We start from the raw sequence: 20,942 nt of genomic DNA on the forward strand, positions 1-20,942 counted from the left end.
GTGTGGGGTCCTCAATAATGTTGGCCGCTTTGCCGAGGCAGCGGGAAGTGTAGACAGAGTCAATGGATGGGAGGATGGTTTCTTTTTTTCTGTGGAAAGGAGTCACAAATAGTGCTGAACATTGTGCAGTCATCAGCGAACATCACCACTTCTGACCTTATGATGGAAGGAAGGTCATTGAAGCAGTTGAAGATTTTTGAGTGGCATGGTGGCAAAGTGGTTAGTACTCATGCCTCACAGCGCCGGGCACCTAGGTTTAATCCCAGCTTTGGCTGACTGTCTGTGTGGGCTTCTTCCGGGTGCTCTGGTTTCCTCCCACAGTCCAAAAGATGTACAAGTGAGGTGCATTGGCCGGGTTGGAGTTATACCTGGTACAAAGGAAGATGGTTGAAGGTCAATCATCTCAGTTCCAGGACATCACTGCAGGAGTCCCTCAGGATTCCTCCAATTAGACCTAATCATTGTGTTAGATTAATAAACACTATATAATATCTGTAAGCTGGATTTAATCATTACTATACATCAATAAACACATTATTGAAGGGGATCTAACCTTCCTCAGCATCAAAAGCAGCAACAATGGACAGCACCTATCCCACAATGCTGAGTGGCGCGAGGAAGCCACTCACCGGCGCGGCGCAGTATGGGATAGTGGAGGACCGGGTTGTCGGGCGCGGTGCAGTGTGGGAGAGTGGAGGACCGGGTTGTCGGGCGCGGGGCAGTGTGGGAGAGTGGAGGACCGGGTTGTCGGGCGCGGTGCAGTGTGGGAGAGTGGAGGACCGGGTTGTCGGGCGCGGTGCAGTGTGGGAGAGTGGAGGACCGGGTTGTCGGGCGCGGGGCAGTGTGGGAAGGTGGAGGACCGGGTTGTCGGGCGCGGTGCAGTGTGGGAGAGTGGAGGACCGGGTTGTCGGGCGCGGTGCAGTGTGGGAGAGTGGAGGACCGGGTTGTCGGGCGCGGGGCAGTGTGGGAGAGTGGAGGACCGGGTTGTCGGGCGCGGGGCAGTGTGGGAAGGTGGAGGACCGGGTTGTCGGGCGCGGTGCAGTGTGGGAGAGTGGAGGACCGGGTTGTCGGGCGCGGGGCAGTGTGGGAGAGTGGAGGACCGGGTTGTCGGGCGCGGGGCAGTGTGGGAAGGTGGAGGTCCGGGCCGTCGAGGAGGGGAAGCGGCTGAGGGACTTGAGCGCCTCACTCACTCACACAGGGAGCCCGGTGGAGGGGCTCTGAGGTCGCTGGAGGTGAGACAGGAGGGAGGAGAGTGATCAATTTAATATTTTCTGTTTAAAAGGAGCTGCCACTTTAATGGAGATTGTTGTGAAAGGCCGGACAAAGCAGCGTGGGGGAGGGGCAGAGACACATCGCCCTGTGAACATCTATATGTCCCCCCGTGTATATCTATACATCATTTATATATCCCCCCATGTATATCTATACATCATTTATATATCCCCCCATGTATATCTATACATCATTTATATATCCCCCCATGTATATCTATACATCATTTATATATCCCCGTGTATATCTATACATTATTTATATATCCCCCATGTATATCTATACATCATTTATATATCCCCCATGTATATCTATACATCATTTATATATCCCCGTGTATATCTATACATTATTTATATATCCCCCATGTATATCTATACATCATTTATATATCCCCCATGTATATCTATACATCATTTATATATCCCCGTGTATATCTATACATCATTTATATATCCCCCCATGTATATCTATACATCATTTATATATCCCCGTGTATATCTATACATTATTTATATATCCCCCATGTATATCTATACATCATTTATATATCCCCCATGTATATCTATACATCATTTATATATCCCCGTGTATATCTATACATCATTTATATATCCCCGTGTATATCTATACATTATTTATATATCCCCCATGTATATCTATACATCATTTATATATCCCCCATGTATATCTATACATCATTTATATATCCCCGTGTATATCTATACATCATTTATATATCCCCCCGTGTATATCTATACATCATTTATATATCCCCCCATGTATATCTATACATCATTTATATATCCCCCATGTATATCTATACATCATTTATATATCCCCCATGTATATCTATACATCATTTATATATCCCTGTGTATATCTATACATCATTTATATATCCCCCGTGTATATCTATACATCATTTATATATCCCCCCGTGTATATCTATACATCATTTATATATCCCCCATGTATATCTATACATCATTTATATATCCCCCGTGTATATCTATACATCATTTATATATCCCCCATGTATATCTATACATCATTTATATATCCCCCCGTGTATATCTATACATCATTTATATATCCCCCATGTATATCTATACATCATTTATATATCCCCCCGTGTATATCTATACATCATTTATATATCCCCCGTGTATATCTATACATCATTTATATATCCCCCCGTGTATATCTATACATCATTTATATATCCCCCATGTATATCTATACATCATTTATATATCCCTGTGTATATCTATACATCATTTATATATCCCCCCGTGTATATCTATACATCATTTATATATCCCCCGTGTATATCTATACATCATTTATATATCCCCCCGTGTATATCTATACATCATTTATATATCCCCCGTGTATATCTATACATCATTTATATATCCCCGTGTATATCTATACATCATTTATATATCCCCCGTGTATATCTATACATCATTTATATATCCCCGTGTATATCTATACATCATTTATATATCCCCGTGTATATCTATACATCATTTATATATCCCCCGTGTATATCTATACATCATTTATATATCCCCCGTGTATATCTATACATCATTTATATATCCCCCCGTGTATATCTATACATCATTTATATATCCCCCCGTGTATATCTAGACATCATTTATATATCCCCCCGTGTATATCTAGACATCATTTATATATCCCCCCGTGTATATCTAGACATCATTTATATATCCCCCCATGTATATCTATACATCATTTATATATCCTCGTGTATATCTATACATCATTTCTTTATCCCCCGTGTATATCTATATATCATTTATATATCTCCCGTGTATACCTATACATCATTTATATATCCCCCCATGTATATCTATACATCATTTATATATCCCCCATGCATATCTATATATCATTTATATATCCCTGTGTATATCGGGGATATATAAATGATCTATAGATATACACCAGGGGATATATGAATGATATATAGATATACACAGGGAGATATATAAATGATGTCTAGATGTTCACAGAGGGATCTATAAATGATGTATAGATATACATCAGGGGATATATAAACGATATATAGATATACACAGGGGATATATAAATGATGTATAGATATACATGTTCACAGGGGGATATATAAACGATGTATAGATATATGTATACATCATTTATATATCCCCCTGTGTACAACTATCTGTCATTTATATATCCCTCTGTGTATATCCATACATCATTTATATCTCCCCCTGTGTACATCTATATGTCATTTATATATCCCCCTGTGTACATCTGTCATTTATATATCCCCCTGTGTATATCTATACATCATTTATATATCCCCCTGTGTATATCTATACATCATTTATATATCCCCCGTGTATATCTATACATCATTTATATATCCCCCGTGTATATCTATACATCATTTATCTATCCTCCTGTGTATATCTATCCATCATTTATATATCCCTCTGTGTAAATCTATATATCAATTATATATCCCCGTGAACATTTATACATCATTTATATATCCCCCTGTGTACATCTATCTGTCATTTATATATCCCCCTGTGTACATCTATACATCATTTATATATCCCCCTGTACATCTATACATCATTTATATATCCCCCTGTACATCTATACATCATTTATCTATCCTCCTGTGTATATCTATCCATCATTTATATATCCCTCTGTCTATATCTATACGTCATTTATATATCCTCATGTACATTTATGTATCCTCCTGTGTATATCTATATGTCATTCATATATCCCTCTGTGTATATCTATACATCATTTATATATCCCCCTGTGTATATCTATACATCATTTATATATCCCCCTGTGTACATCTATCTGTCATTTACATATCCCTCTGTGTATATCTATACATCATTTATGTCTCCCCCTGTGTATATCTATCTGTCATTTATATATCCCCCTGTGTACATCTATCTGTCATTTATATATCCCTCTGTGTATATCTATACATCATTTATATATCCCCCTGTGTACATCTATCTGTCATTTATATATCCCCTGTGTACATCTGTCAGGGGGATATATAAATGTGTATATCTGTCTGTCATTTATATATCCCCTGTGTACATCTGTCATTTATATATCCCCCTGTGTATATCTATACATCATTTATGTTTCCCTCTGTGTATATCTATACATCAATTATATATCCCCCTGTGAACATCTATACATCATTTATATATCCCCCTGTGTACATCTATACATCATTTATATATCCTCCTGTGTATATCTATCCATCATTTATATATCCCTCTGTGTATATCTATCCATCATTTATATATCCCTCTGTGTATATCTATACGTCATTTATATATCCCCCATGTACATCTGTACGTCATTTATATATCCCCCGTGTACATCTGTATGTCATTTATTTATCCCTCTGTGTATATCTAAACATCACACATATATCCGTGAGTAGTGTGTAATCCTCACACACATCCCTAAATAATATGTGTAATCCACACATACCTAAATCATGTGTAATCCACACACACACCTAAATGGTGTGTAATCCACACACACACCCCTAAATAATATGTGTAATCCACACACACACCCCTAAATAATATGTGTAATCCACACACACACCCCTAAATAATATGTGTAATCCACACACACACCCCTAAATAATATGTGTAATCCACACACACACCCCTAAATAATATGTGTAATCCACACACACCTAAATCGTGTGTAATCCACACACACACCTAAATCATGTATGTCATCCTCACACACACACACATACCTCAATCATGTATGTCATCCTCACACACACACACACACCTCAATCATGTGTGCAATCCATACACACACCAGTAAATAATGCATGTAATCCACGCATGTATTAATCTTTTCAAAATAAAATCTGCATACTGCAAAAATTAATTTGTCTGAAATTGTTCACTTGCGTGAGTTTAAAAGTTGTCCAAGTCTGTTAGGAGTTTATCTTTTCTGAACATTCGATACTCTTTATCCCCCTTTCCTGATTGGCTCTCACACTCTCACTTTCGCGCATACTCGCACACTAAAATAGTGGAAGGGTTTTAAATCATTGTGGATTTTAAAACCAGTCTCATTGGGCAGTGAGTGTAGGAGAAGTTCTTGGAGTGTTTGTGCGACAGTCAGGCCAGTTAGCTTTGTAATCTGGAGTGGGAGTTTGGTGAAAGGTTTGATTTAATAATGCTGCCATTTTCCTTCACAGTGGCGCTGGGAAACTCTGCAAAAAGACATCAGGTTGGTGGCTGTTTTTGTCTTTGAAATAAAACGCCTCGCAGAGAAAGTTGGCAAACTTTATTTTCTCAAATGTCAAAGTTGAGAAAAGCTTTGATTGGGTTTGACTTTTTCGACCAAATGTGACTGCAAAATTCCTTCAGGAGTTTTAAATTCACGGCTCCGATTTTTGCTCGGGTCTGCTTTTGGGGGAAATGTAGTTTGCAGAAAGTATTTTGGTGAATGGCTTTTTTGTAAATGGAAAGGTCTGGGAAGAATGATTGCAAGTGTTTTGTTTTCACAGAGGGAAGTGGGCTGGTTAAAACTGGCAGAGATTTGCTCTGAAATTCTTCCTGTTGTTGAAAGTATCTGTTTTTGAATGTGATTTGGAAACTGTTGCGGAATTTCACACAGCACAAGATACAAAAGCAGGAGGAGGTCATCCAGCCCTTCGAGCCTGCTTCCCCGTTCAATCCCATCATTGCTGATCTATGCTGGCCTCAGCTCCTTTTCTGTGTCACTCCCCCACAGCCCGCTATTCCCCAATCTATCAAATATTTACCCAGCTCCACTTTAAATACTTCCAATGATCCAGCCTCCAGCACTTTTTGGGGCAGAGAATTCCAGAGCTTCCCCACCCTCTGGGAGAAGAGATTTCTACACACCTCAGTTAGGAATATCTGGTCCTTTATCTTGTAGCTTTGTTCCCTTGTTCCAGACTCTCCCACTGGTGAAAACATCTCACCATCTACCCTGTCAACCCCCCTCAGGGTCTTATATGTTTGAAAAAGGTCACTCCTCACTCTTCTAAACCCCGAGGAATTCAGAGCCAGATTATTCAGTCTCTCCTGATGGGACAACCCTCTCATTCCAGGGATTAGCCTGGTGAATCTCTTTTGGACTGCCTCCAATACCACTCTATCCTTCTTTAGGTAAGGGGACTAGAACTGTACACAGTATTCCAGGAGAGGCCTCACCAACACCCTGTACAATTACAACAAATCCTCCCTATTTTTAAACTCCAGTCCCTTTGCAATAAAGGGTAAAATACCATTTTACCTTCTCAACTTGTTGGAGCTGCACGCGAGCATTTTGTGGTTCATACACTGGAACACCCAGATCCCTCTACTTCCATATGACATCAAAGGTGTTTCAGTATATTTCAGTAAGAGATAAAGAACTTCCTTTCATTCCTACCCTGGCATAAAAATTAATCACTTTTTGGAAAGGCATTGGAGATTGTCTCAAGATCCTGTTGGCCTGTTACTGAAGACAGCACAAAGCCAGCATTTATTGCCCATCCCTAATTGCCCCTTGAGAAGCTGGTGGGTGAGCTGCTATCTTGAACCTGCTGCAGTCCAGTGTGGTGTAGGTACACCCACAGTGCTGTTAGGGAAGGAGTTCCAGGATTGTTATTGGACATCAGTCAGTCTGTGTGGTGTAGGTACACCCACGGTGCTGTTAGGGAGGGAGCTCCAGGATTGTTATTGGACATCAGTCAGTCCCATGTGGTGTAGGTACACCCACAGTGCTGTTAGGGAGGGAGTTCCAGGATTGTTATTGGATATCAGTCAGTCCGTGTGGTGTAGGTACACCCGCAGTGCTGTTAGGGAGGGAATTCCAGGATTTTGACCCTGTGACAGTGAAGGGACGGCCGATATATTTCCAAGTCAGGATGGTGTGTGTGGGGCTCGGAGGGGGAGCTTGCAGGTGGTGATGTTCCCCATGTGTCTGCTGCCCTTGTCCTTCTAGGTGGTAGAAGTGGTGGGTTTGGAAGGTGCTGTGGAAGGAGCCTTGGTGAGTCGCTGCAGTGCATCTTGTAGATGGTACACACGGCTGCCTCTGTGTGTCAGTGGTGGAGGGAGTGAATGTTGAAGGTGGGGGTTAGTGTGTCGATCGAGCGGGGGCTGCTTTGTCCCGGATGGTGTCGAGCTTCTCGAGTGTTGTTGGAAGCCGCACTCATCCAGGCAAGTGGAGAGTATTCCATCACACTCCTGACTTGTGTCCTTGTATATATCAGGCTGAATGACTTCCTCCTGTTCCTGTGTAATGGGCTCGAGGAGCTGAATGGCCTCCTCCTGTTCTTGTGTAAGAGGTTCAAGGGGCTGAATGGCCTCCTCCTGTTCCTGTGTAACAGGCTCAAGGGGCTGAATGGGCCTCCTCCTGTTCCTGTGTAACAGGCTCGAGGGGCTGAATGGCCTCCTCCTGTTCCTGTGTAACAGGCTCGAGGGGCTGAATGGCCTCCCCCTGTTCCTGTGTAACAGGCTGGAGGGACTGAATGGCCTCCTCCTATTCCTGTGTAACAGGCTCGAGGGGCTGAATGGCCTCCTCCTGTTCCTGTGTAACAGGCTCGAGGGGCTGAATGGCCTCCTCCTGTTCCTGTGTAACAGGCTGGAGGGACTGAATGGCCTCCTCCTATTCCTGTGTAACATGGAACTAGACAATCATAGAAATGATACAACATAGACAGGCCATTCAGCCCATCTCATCTATGCTGACCCAAAGACACTCAGGTTCTCTTTCTAATCCCACCTTCCTGCACCCGACCCATAGCCAAGATGTGGAGTTGCCAGTGTTGGACTAGGAAAGGCAAAGTAAATAGTCTCACAACACCAGATTAAAATCCCTCACCTGTTGATGGAGCAGCGCTCTGAAAGCTCGTGCTACCAGATTAACCTATTGGACTTTAACCTGGTGTTGTGAGACTCCTTACTCTGCATTCCACCAATCCATTAATATCTGGGATGAGATCTTGCATCAAGAATTCAGGAAGTAGGACGAGAGCAAAAAGCAAGACTTCTCGGATTGTAATCTCCGGATTTCTCCCAGTGCCACGTGCGAGAGAGAGCACAGAAATAGGAGAATAGTGTAGATGAATGTGTGGCTTAAGAATGGGTGCATGATGGAAAGTTTAGATTCCTGAATCACTGGGACAATTGCTGGGGAAGGTGGGACCTTTACAAGCGGGACACTCTCTACATCTGAACCAGATCGGGACTAACATCTTTGCAGGGACATTTTGCTGGTGCTGTTGAGAGGAGTTTAAACTAATTTGGCAGTGGGAGGGGACACAGACTGTTAGCAGAATAAGGGCACAGAATCATCCAGCAAGACAAACAAGTCCGAGGGAGTACAGCTGTATGAAGTTTGAAATGAGTAAGGCCCAGCTGGATGTTCTCTACTTTAACATCAGGAGTATTGCAGGTAAAATGGATGAGTTGAGGGCCATGAGTGACACGTGGAATTGTGATGTAGTGACCATCACAGAGATGGGGTTTGGAGGAAGGACACGATTGGCAAGTCAACATCCTGAGGGAGACAGAGGAGGGGGTAAAAGGTGACATTGGATTATTAGTTAATGAGTCAGTTTCCACACTAAGGAGGGATAATATCTTGGAGGAGACATCGAATGAAGCTTTGTGGTCAGAGTTTAGGAATAGAAAAGGGGCAGCCATGTTGTTAGGTGATTATTATGGGATGATGTCCATGGAGATTTAACTAATTGGATTCAAGATTGGCTGGATGGTAGGAAGCAGAGGGTGATGGTCGATGGCTGTTTCTCGGGCTGGAGGCCTGTGACTTACGGTGTGCCTCAGGGGTTGGTGTTGGGATTCTTGTTACTTGTTATTTATATAAATGATTTGAATGTGGATGTACGAGGCACGGTTAGTAAGTTTATGGACAATACTAAATTAGGAGGTATCGTCGAGAATGAAGGTTATCAAAAATTATAGGCCAATGTTGATAGTTTGGGAAGTGGGCCAAGGATTGGCCAATGGATTTCAGTGCAGATCAGTGTGAGGTGTTGCATTTTGGAAAGTTAAACCAGGGTAGGATTTACACAATGAATGGAGGGTCCTGGGGAGCGTTGAGGAACGGAGGGACCCAGGAGTACCAGTACATAGCCCATTGTACATACATAGTACATAGCTGACAGGCAACATGACAGCTCAGTGACTATCACTGTTTGCTGTGCAGATACATGGATTTGGGCCGGTGTCTGCGGGAGTTTGCACATTCTCCCTGTGATTGCATGGGTTTTCTCCGGGTGCTCCGGTTTCCTCCCACATCCCAAAAACGTGCTCTTAGGCTGATTGGTGTAACAAATTGTCCCTAAATTAGTCTCCCTTCAATCTTCCCCAATAGGTGTAGACAAAGGTCATGGGTGGAGGAGGGCGCTCATAATTTAATAATTTAATAATAAGAGTTTAGAAGAATGAGAGGAGATCTCATTGAGACGTATAAGATGATGAATGGGATGGATAGGATAGAGGTGGAAAGACTCTTCCCGCTCAAAAAAGACAATAGGACTAGGGGGCACAGCCTCAAGATAAAGGGGAGGCGGTTTAGAACGGAGTTGAGGAGGAACTTCTTCACTCAAAGGGTGGTGAATCTCTGGAATTCTCTGCCCGTTGAAGTGGTGGAGGCTGCCTCGCTAAATATTTTTAAGACGCGGGTTGATGGGTTTTTGATAGGAGAGGGGATTAAGGGTTATGGGGAGAGGGCGGGAAAGTGGAACTGAGCAGCGACAGATCAGCCATGATCTTATTGAATGGCGGGGCAGGCTCGAAGGGCTAGATGGCCTACTCCTGCTCCTATTTCTTATGTTCTTATAATGTTAAAATGGTGGCGTGGGCTGGTTGGGCCGAAGGGCCTGTTTCCCGTGCTGTGTTGTCCTTTGTTCATTGGAAGCAGCGTCACAGGTAGACAGGGCTGTGAAGAAGGTGTTTCACACACTGGCCTTCAATCAGGGCATTGAGTACAGGATTTGGGACATTATGTTACAGCTGTATAAGTTGTTGATGAGGCTGCACTTGGAGTATTGTGTAGTTTTGGTCACCCTGTTATAGGAAAGACATCGATAAACTGGATAGAGTGCAGAGATTTACCAGGATGTTGCCAGGATTGGTGGGCCTGGGTTACAGGAGACAGTTGGCCAGGCTAAGACTATATTCCTTGGGATGTAGGAGAGTGAGGGGTGTCAGAGATAAATAGGATCTTGAGTGATAAGGGGATCAGGTGATAAGGGGTAAAGGCAGTAGAATGGGATGAGAAAATTATCAGTCACGATTGAATGGTGGAGCAGGCTCGATGGGCCAAGTGGCCTAATTCTGCACCTGTGTCTTATGGACCTAACTGAGGTGTATCAAATCATGAGGGGCAGAGATAGGATGGACCCACATAGTCTTTTCTCCAGGGAGGGGAATTGAAAACTGGAGGGTACAGGGTTAAGGTGAGAGGGGTAAAAATTTCAAAGGGACCTGAGGGGCAATTTCTTCACGCAGAGGGTGGTGCGGATATGGAATGAGCTGTCAGAGAAAGGCGGGTTCATGTACAACATTTGGATAAGTACGTGGCTGGAGAAGGATTCGAGGGATATGGGCCGAAAGCAGGCAGTTGGGACTGGTTGGGAGGGCAGCATGGACTGGTTGGGCTGAAGGGCCTGTTTCCATGCTGTATTGCCCTATGACTCTATAGACCCGCAAATAGTCAGCGGGAATTGTGAAGCAAAGATATGCTCAATTCAGGAAGGTGTATAAAACCAATAACAATAGGGTAATTCCAAATTTCCCAACATTAACTGGATATACATCGTGTTAGGGGTGTGGATGGAGTGGATTACTTGATTTTTTAAATCAATATGTGGAAGATTCAACAAGGGAAGGAGCTGTGCTGGACCTGAGTCAGAAGAATGAAGGCATTACGGGTGGTTGAGGTGATGCTGGGGGAGCATTTTAGTGATAGCGATCACATAAGAACATAAGAAATAGGAGCAGGAGTAGGCCATCTAGCCCTTCGAGCCTGCCCCGCCATTCAATAAGATCATGGCTGATCTGTCGCTGCTCAGTTCCACTTTCCCGCCCTCTCCCCATAACCCTTAATCCCCTCTCTTATCAAAAACCCATCAACCCGCGTCTTAAAAATATTTAGCGAGGCAGCCTCCACCACTTCAACGGGCAGAGAATTCCAGAGATTCACCACCCTTTGAGTGAAAAAGCATTTCCTTTGCTAAGCAACATTCAAACTCTTTTTAAAATTCAACAGGAATCTAATTTGCTACTTATCTCAAAATTCTCTTCTGAATGTGGGAGTGGGGTACAGCTGGTGGCTGTGTTTACTGCCATTTTTAACAAGATCTTCTACATCAAGAATGGGCTGTGTAAATTATTTCTCAGTGCTATTTTACTCCACATTGTTATAGTAATGGCAAGTGCGGATGGATGTTTTTGCTCGACACATGTGTACCTTGACATGATTGCTTTCCTGTTTCATTACTTCAGGATGGATGCACAGCTGCTCTCTTGACCCAAGAACACACACCTTTGGTCTGTACGTTGTGCTCTTTAGCTCATTAATAACTTGAGTGAGTTGCGAATGTGTTCTTGAGGCATAAATAATCTTTGGGATATCACTGTAGCTTGCTGAATCAGCATCTACAGATGCACTACCCCATGAAGACAGAGGCCGGCCATCAAAAAGCTCTTCCCCATTCAACTGGCGGGATATTTTAGTTGCTGAAATACTGTCTCTTAAATGTTCTCTCCAGGCCAAAGAAGCACACAGCAGACAAAGTGTTTTTCCTGTGCCAGTAGGACTTTCCAGGATGCCATTTACTTTCTTTTGTAGACATTCTATCACCTTTGACATATAATCCTCTTGGCATTTATAAGGGATGTAAGGAAAATCTACCGTAATTCCATTAAGCTGTATTTTGGGCATCTTGGTATTTGCAGCCTGCCCCGGTGACGGTCACTTCCCTCCGCTGCCCCCAGCCTCCGGCCGCCTTTAAGCTTGTTATGGACAAGGCAATAGACAAGTTGCAGAAAAATGTTTGGAAATAGGGGAGAACGGATTTTAAAAAAATAAGACAGGATTTGGCCAAGATAGTCTGGGAACAGCTGTAAATGGGAAAGTCTACAGAAGAGCAGCAGGGTGGGGCATTCAAAAAGGAAATGGGGTTGGTGCAAGCCCAGCATGTTCCCCCTGGGTGATTGGAAGGAGTAGCAATCCCAGGGAACCACGGATCACCAGAAAATCAGGATACAGTGAGAAGAAAAAGAGAAGGGAGCAAATCAGCAGAGGCATTAGTGAGGTATAGAACAGGCAGGGTGGAGCTTAAGAAAGTAATTAGGAAAGCAAAGAGGGGATATGGGAAATCTCCAGCTGGTGAAAGTAGGAATAATCCCAAGATATTCTGTGAGTATATAAACGGGAAGAGGATAACCAGGGAAAGAGTAGGGCCCATTGGGGACCAAGGGGGAAATCTGTGGGTGGAACCAGAGGACGTTGTTAGAGTGTTGAATGAACATTTCACATCCACCTTCATCCAAAAGAATGAGGACGATGGTTTGGAATTCAGGGAGACAGAATGTGAGGTTCTTGACTAAATTATCATAGGGACGGACAAAGGTGATGGCAAGCTGAAAAGTGGATAAATCCCCAGGTCCGGATGAATTATGTCCCAGGCTGCTGTGGGGGCCAAAGAAGGAGATTGCTGGGGCTCTGAGCCACATTTTCAATTCCTCTCTGGCCACAGAGGAGGTGCCAGAGGACTGGAAACAGTAAATGTGTTCTGTTATTTAAAAAGGGTTATAGAGATAAACCAGGGAATGACAGATCAGTCAGTCTCACATCAGTGGTAGGGAAACTGTTGGAGAACCTTCCGAAGGAGAACATCTATCTCCGCTTGGAGAGGCAAAGCTTGATGAGGGATAAGAACATAAGAAATAGGAGCAGGAGTAGGCCATCTGGCCCTTCGAGCCTGCCCCGCCATTCAATAAGATCATGGCTGATCTGTCGTGGCTCAGTTCCACTTTCCCGCCCTCTCCCCATAACCCTTAATCCCCTCTCTTATCAAAAACCCATCAACCCGCTTCTTAAAAATATTTAGCGAGGCAGCCTCCACCACTTCAACAGGCAGAGAATTCCAGATATTCACCACCCTTTGAGTGAAGAAGTTCCTCCTCAACTCCGTTCTAAACCACCCCCCCTTTATCTTGAGGCTGTGCCCCCTAGTCCTACTGTCTTTTTTGAGCGGGAAGAGTCTCTCCACCTCTATCCTATCCATCCCATTCATCATCTTATACGTCTCAATGAGATCTCCCCTCATTCTTCTAAACTCTAACGAGTACAAGCCTAGTTTATTCAGCCTCTCCTCATAGCTCAACCCCCTCAACTCCGGTATCAGCCTAGTAAACCTCCTCTGCACTCCCTCCAAGGCCAAAATATCCTTGCGCAGGTGCGGCGCCCAAAACTGCACACAGTACTCCAGCTGCGGCCTCACCAATGCCCTATACAGCCGCAGCAAGACCTCCCTACTTTTATATTCAATCCCCCTCGCTATGAAGGCCAGCATCCCATTCGCCTTCCTGACCACCTGCTGCACCTGCAGGCTGGGTTTTTGCGACTCATGCACAAGGACCCCGAGGTCCCTCTGCACCGTCGCCTGCTGCAGTTTTTCGCCACGTAAGTAATAGTCCTTCCTACCATTCTTCCTACCAAAGTGGACCACCTCACACTTGTCAACATTAAATTCCATTTGCCATTTCCTGGCCCATTCGCCCAGCCTATCTAGATCCTTCTGCAGACTCTCCACACCCTCCGCACAATTTGCCTTTCCCCCAATCTTGGTGTCATCAGCAAATTTCGACACCCTACACTCGGTTCCCTCCTCCAGATCATCTATATAAATGGTAAATAGCTGAGGCCCCAGCACCGACCCCTGGGGCACCCCACTAGTCACCAACCGCCAATCCGAATAGCACCCATTGACCCCCACTCTCTGCCTCCTATTTGACAACCAATCCTCTATCCACGCTAACACCCTACCCCCAACTCCATGTCCTCTGACCTTCTGCAGTAACCTCTTGTGAGGTACCTTATCAAACGCCTTCTGAAAATCCAGAAAGACCACATCCACCGGCTCTCCTCTATCCACCGCCCTAGACACATCCTCATAGAACTCCAGTAAATTTGTCAGACACGACTTCCCTTTAATGAAACCGTGTTGCGTCTGCCCTATCAAGCAATTCCCTTCAAGATGCCTCGCAATTTCCTCCTTAATGACGGATTCTAACATTTTACCTACCACAGACGTTAAACTAACCGGCCTATAATTCCCCGCCTTTTGCCTGGCACCCTTCTTAAACAACGACGTAACATTAGCCGTTTTCCAATCTTCCGGCACTTCCCCGGAATCCAGCGACGTCTGGAAAATAACCACCAAGGCATCCACTATAACCTCCGCCATTTCTTTCAGAACCCTTGGATGCATTCCATCCGGTCCTGGGGACTTGTCCACAATCAGCCCCTCCAGTCTGTCGCGCACCACCTCTCTAGTAACAGTAATGTCATTAAGACCCTCCAGTCCTACCACCTTTCCATCGCTAACACCCGGCAAATTATTCACGTCCTCCTCCGTGAAGACAGAAACAAAAAAGTTATTCAAGACCTTAGCCATATCCCCATCCCCTTTCTCATCCTCTAAGGGACCAACGTTCACCCTAGCCAGCCTCTTCCTTTTTATATATTTATAAAAACTCTTGCTATCCTTTTTTATATTAAGCGCTAGCCCAGCTTCATAGCTTCTTCTACCCTCCTTTATCAACTTTTTTGTCAATCTTTGTTGACATTTAAACCTTTCCCAATCCTCTTCTCGCCCACTGCTCTTAGCTACTCTAAATTCCTCCGCTTTTAATTTAACACTTTCCTTCACCTCCTTCGTTATCCACGGCTTATTACCTCTCTTCCTACTGTCCTTTTTAACCATCGGAATAAATTTCTGCTGAGCACCAAGAAAGATCTCCTTAAAGATCCTCCACTGCTCCTCAGCAGACCTACCTTCCAACGCGCTCCCCCAGTCCACATTCGCCAATTCTTCTCTCATCCTACCATACTCCCCTCTATTCAAACAAAGGACGCGTGTCCGGGAACCCACTTTCTCCTCCTCCATCTGCAACAGAAACTCCACCATACAATGATCACTCTCTCCAAGAGGATCCTTCACCGCAAGGTCCCTAATTCTACCCGCCTCATTACATAGCACCAGATCCAAGATAGCTCGCTCCCTCGTCGGCTCCAACACACACTGTTCCAGGAAACTATCCCGGCAGCATTCCAAGAACTCCTCCTCGAGCCCACCTCGTCCAACATGGGTCGACCAATCAATATGCAGATTGAAATCCCCCATAACTACTGCCGTCCCATTCCTGCACGCCGCACTTATTTGCGCGTTAACAGCCCGCCCCACCTCCAGATCATTATTCGGGGGCCTATAGACGACACCCACCAGCGTCTTCCTCCCTTTGCTGTTCCTAATCTCCACCCACAACGATTCCACTTTCTGCTCTTTGGCTCCGATATCATCCCTTGCTACCACCTTGATGCTGTCCTTAATCAGCAGAGCTACGCCACCCCCTCTTTCCTCCTGCCTATCCTTCCTAAACACTTGATAGCCCTGTACGTTCATCTCCCAGTCCCTGTCACCTTGCAGCCACGTCTCTGTAATGGCCACCAGATCGTATCCATTTGTGTCGATCTGCGCCACCAGCTCATCCACTTTATTCCGAATGCTTCGTGCATTCAGATAAAGCGCTTTCATCCCAGCCTTCTTCTGGACCCTATTTGCCGTAATGCCACCACTTGGGACATCCTCAGCCTCTTCCCTTACCTGTACCCTATCCTTAACTGTAGACCTCCTAACATCACCTACCCTCGCACCCTCCCCCCCCCCCCTAATTAGTTTAAAGCCCTGTCTACAGTCCTCTTTACTCGATTCGCCAGCACTCTGGTCCCAGCACGATTCAGACCAACCCCATCCCGCCCGAACAAGTCCCACCTACCCCAATACTGGTGCCAATGCCCCATAAATTCGATCCCATTCCTCCCACACCAATCTCTGAGCCACCCATTCACTTCCTTTATCCTGTCAACCCTACGCCCGTCTGCACTCGGTTCAGGCAGTAGCCCAGAGAAGACCACCTTGTCGGTTCTACTTTTTAATTCCATTCCCAGCTTCTCATACTCCCTCCCCAGATCCTCAGTCCGCACTTTGCCTACGTTGCCGGCACCCACATGTACCACCACAACCGGGTTCTCACCCTCCCACTCCAGGTTCCTCTGCAGCCCAGCTGCGACATCCCGTACCCGAGCACCAGGCAGACAACACACCCTTCTGTGCACTTTGTCATTGTGACAAAGGACAGTGTCAATACCCTTCACCCCACTATCCCCAATCACTACTACGTTCCTTTTCCCCTTCTCTTTGCCTATGTCCTGCTGCATCACTACCGTGTGCAGTTTGCTCACCAACCTCACCGGCCTCGTCCTCTTCCAGAGTGGAAGCAAGAACCTCAAACCTGTTATGCAGATTAAGAGGCTGAGGCCTCCGCTCCTCACCCCCCTTCCTCCTCCCAGCAGCCCCCTTTTGTCCCTGACCCTTAGATTTAGACAGTCTAGAGGGGGTGGATGTCACTTGCACCCCATTGACAATGGCACCCTCTCTCCCCCTGATGAGCCTCAGAGTCTGTAGCTCAGAGGCCAGCTCATCCACCTTGAGCTGGAGCTCCTCCAGCAACCTGCACTTACTGCAGACATGGTCTCTGGGAAGGACCCTGGGGTCCACCAGTTCCCACATCATACAGGAACCGCACATCACATGCCCCTCCATTATTCAATATAATTTGTTGTGGGAAAAAATTTTTTCCTTGTTTCTTGCTGTAGTAGTTTTGAAAAAAAAATTTTTTTTTCCTTGTTCTTTCAACCTGGCCTTTTTACCTTCAAGCCCTTTTTGATATTAAGCCCTAATAGCTCACTCTGCTTCCCTCTCACTCCGCTGCCCGCTCCGACGCTGCCCGCTATCTACACCAGGCCTCCTTTTAAACTTGGCGCTGATTTAAAGCTGATGGGCCACAACTGCCTGATAATCACTCCCTCACAATTCTTAAAGCAGTAAATACAATAAGTAAATGCTTTAAACAGTTCTACAAAGAACAAAGTGCTTTAAACTTATTTTAAACAGGTTTTTAACAGGTAAAGTCTTAGCTTTCTCTCTGATGCTCCTTCCTCGTCTGCTCCAGCAAACATAGTCAGCATGGGTTCATCAGAGGGAGGTCACACTTAACAAACGTGATTGAATTGTTTGAGGAGGTGTCGAGGTTTGCAGACAAGGGTAGTGCATTGACCCAGACTCCTGTGATCTGACCGTCTGTCTCTGCTGGTTTCAGGTTGGCTCTGATCGAGACCAGTGTAGTCCCCGGTGAAGATGGAGGAGCCAGTCGACATTGCGGCTGCGGCACACCCGGAATCGAGCGGTGCCAAGGGGCGCCAGCGGCGGAGGACATTCGGCCCTGCCGGCAGCAGACGACGCCCCTGCGCCGACTGCAGAAGGAGCTGCCAGGAGGAAGAGGAGGGGGCCGCCACCGAGGGAGACTCTGAGCCACCGGCGCTGGAGGAACCCAGCCCCCAGCGGGCCCTGCTGTCCTGTGCCGACTGCGGCAAGAGTTTCCTGCGGCCGGGCGCCCTGGCCGCACACCGGCGCACCCACCCTGCTGCCGAGACGCTGACCTGTGCCGAATGCGGCAAGAGCTTTGGTGCTGCGGCTGGCTTGGCTGCTCACCGGGGTTCACACTGCTCCCCAGCGAATGGAGCCACAGGGGGAGGAGGAGAAGGAGGGGGGGCAGTTAGCCCCAAGCCTCACCGCTGCCCCCTCTGCCAGAAGGACTTCACCGACGCCACCAGACTGGCAGCACACCGCCGGGCACACGCTGGGGAGCGACCTTACCGCTGCAGTGTCTGTCGCCGGGGCTTCCTGGGCATGGCTGAACTCCTTCACCACGAGAGAGGTCACACTGGGCAGAAACCCTACTCCTGTATCCACTGTGGCAAGAACTTCGCCAGGGTCAATGGCCTCCGGCTCCATGCACGACTACACCAGGCCTGAGCCGCCCACGGGGAGGGGGAGAGCGAGTTGGGGGGGGGTGGCCATTAACTGCACCCCCACACACACAGACACACGCACACACACAGACACATACACGCACACAGACACACACACAATCACAAACAAGGTTCCAACTTCCTCATTCTCTCTCTCTCTCTTGCGTCCAGTTTCTTTTTCTCTCTCTCTCTCCATCTCTCTCTATAACTCTCTCTGTCTCTCTTTCTCTGTCTCTCTCTGCCTCTCTTTCTCTGTCGCGCTGTCTCTCTCTGTGTCGCGCTGTCTCTCTCTCTGTGTCGCGCTGTCTCTCTCTCTGTGTCGCGCTGTCTCTCTCTCTGTGTCGCGCTGTCTCTCTCTCTGTGTCGCGCTGTCTCTCTCTCTGTGTCGCGCTGTCTCTCTCTCTGTGTCGCGCTGTCTCTCTCCCTGTGTCGCGCTGTCTCTCTCCCTGTGTCGCGCTGTCTCTCTCCCTGTGTCGCGCTGTCTCTCTCCCTGTGTCGCGCTGTCTCTCTCCCTGTGTCGCGCTGTCTCTCTCCCTGTGTCGCGCTGTCTCTCTCCCTGTGTCGCGCTGTCTCTCTCCCTGTGTCGCGCTGTCTCTCTCCCTGTGTCGCGCTGTCTCTCTCCCTGTGTCGCGCTGTCTCTCTCCCTGTGTCGCGCTGTCTCTCTCCCTGTGTCGCGCTGTCTCTCTCCCTGTGTCGCGCTGTCTCTCTCCCTGTGTCGCGCTGTCTCTCTCCCTGTGTCGCGCTGTCTCTCTCCCTGTGTCGCGCTGTCTCTCTCCCTGTGTCGCGCTGTCTCTCTCCCTGTGTCGCGCTGTCTCTCTCCCTGTGTCGCGCTGTCTCTCTCCCTGTGTCGCGCTGTCTCTCTCCCTGTGTCGCGCTGTCTCTCTCCCTGTGTCGCGCTGTCTCTCTCCCTGTGTTGCGCTGTCTCTCTCCCTGTGTCGCGCTGTCTCTCTCCCTGTGTCGCGCTGTCTCTCTCCCTGTGTCGCGCTGTCTCTCTCTCTGTCTCTGTCGTTCTCTCTCTGACTCTCTCTCTCCCCTCCCACCACACCGACTTGTCTCACTCATGATCCTACTCTTCCCCGCTATGAATTCCATGGGTGGGATATTGTTTTTAATATTTTGCTTTTGTCCCAGACTGGAGGAGAAGTGAGGCAGAAAATGCCAAGGTGGATTAGAATTGCCCCTCCAGCCCGTCCCTGCGCATGCTGTCCCTCCTCACACTGAGGGATGGCTTTCAGGTTGGCACCCGGGCAGAGATGCCGCCCTCGGCCCTGTGTGTGGAACTCTCACCCCTTGGACTCCTCCCCATGAAGTTTGCCGATTGATGCAGCGCCTGGTCTGTGTCCTCTTGTCTGTCTCACTGTGGGATTGCGATCAGTCAATCGCTGAACTCTGATCTTCCACTGAAGAGAGCGGTGATCATGGTGTGCGCTCCTGATTCACTGACCTATTTCTGTGCTTGTTACAAATGTAGTTCTCAATTTATTCAAATTTGTGTTGGTGTATTAGACTTTGTACAATCTAGGTGTGCCTGCAGCTCGAAACCCTTCCTCTCTGTTCCCGCCCTCCCTGTCCCCGCTCTCTCCCTCCCCCTCCCCGCTCTCTCCCTCCCCCTCCCCGCTCTCTCCCTCCCCCTCCCCGCTCTCTCCCTCCCCCTCCCCGCTCTCTCCCTCCCCCTCCCCGCTCTCTCCCTCCCCCTCCCCGCTCTCTCCCTCCCCATCCCCGCTCTCTCCCTCCCCATCCCCGCCCCCGCTCTCTCTCTCCCCCTCCCCGCCCCCGCTCTCTCTCTCCCCCTCCCCATCCCCGCTCTCTCCCTCCCCCTCCCTGTTCTCTCCCTCCCCACCCCCGCTCTCTCCCTCCCCCTCCCCGCCCCCGCTCTCTCCCTCCCCCTCCCCGCCCCCGCTCTCTCCCTCCCCGCTCTCCCCCTCCCCCTCCCCGCTCTCTCCCTCCCCCTCCCCGCTCTCTCCCTCCCCCTCCCCGCTCTCTCCCTCCCCCTCCCCGCTCTCTCCCTCCCCCTCCCCGCTCTCTCCCTCCCCCTCCCCGCTCTCTCCCTCCCCCTCCCCGCTCTCTCCCTCCCCCTCCCCGCTCTCTCCCTCCCCCTCCCCGCTCTCTCCCTCCCCCTCCCCGCTCTCCCCCTCCCCGCCCCCGCTCTCTCTCTCCCCGCCCCCGCTCTCTCTCTCTCCCCGCCCCCGCTCTCTCCCTCCCCCTCCCCGCTCTCTCCCTCCCCCTCCCCGCTCTCTCCCTCCCCCTCCCCGCCCCCGCTCTCTCCCTCCCCCTCCCCGTCCCCGCTCTCTCCCTCTCCCTCCCCGCTCTCTCCCTCCCCGCCCCCGCTCTCTCCCTCCCCCTCCCCGTCCCTGCTCTCTCCCTCTCCCTCCCCGCTCTCTCCCTCTCCCTCCCCGCTCTCTCCCTCTCCCTCCCCGCTCTCTCCCTCCCCCTCCCCGCTCTCTCCCTCC

The 20,942-nt window shown here is 47.9% G+C and overlaps 1 protein-coding gene across 1 annotated transcript; it reads left to right on the top strand.

Annotated features, from left to right (window-relative positions):
- Positions 1–1,105: 1,105 nt before the first annotated feature.
- Positions 1,106–18,979, top strand: LOC145340065 (uncharacterized). Its single transcript, XM_080184483.1, has 3 exons — positions 1,106–1,232; positions 5,549–5,580; positions 17,781–18,979. Exon 3 carries the CDS (start codon positions 17,819–17,821, stop codon positions 18,494–18,496), a length of 678 nt encoding a protein of 225 aa, XP_080040609.1. The 5' UTR covers positions 1,106–1,232; positions 5,549–5,580; positions 17,781–17,818; the 3' UTR covers positions 18,497–18,979.
- The last annotated feature ends 1,963 nt before the right edge of the window (positions 18,980–20,942 follow it).

This window comes from Carcharhinus amblyrhynchos, unplaced genomic scaffold (assembly GCF_965287045.1).
Source record: "Carcharhinus amblyrhynchos unplaced genomic scaffold, sCarAmb.v2.hapA scaffold_754, whole genome shotgun sequence".
In the NCBI taxonomy this organism is placed as follows: domain Eukaryota; kingdom Metazoa; phylum Chordata; class Chondrichthyes; order Carcharhiniformes; family Carcharhinidae; genus Carcharhinus; species Carcharhinus amblyrhynchos.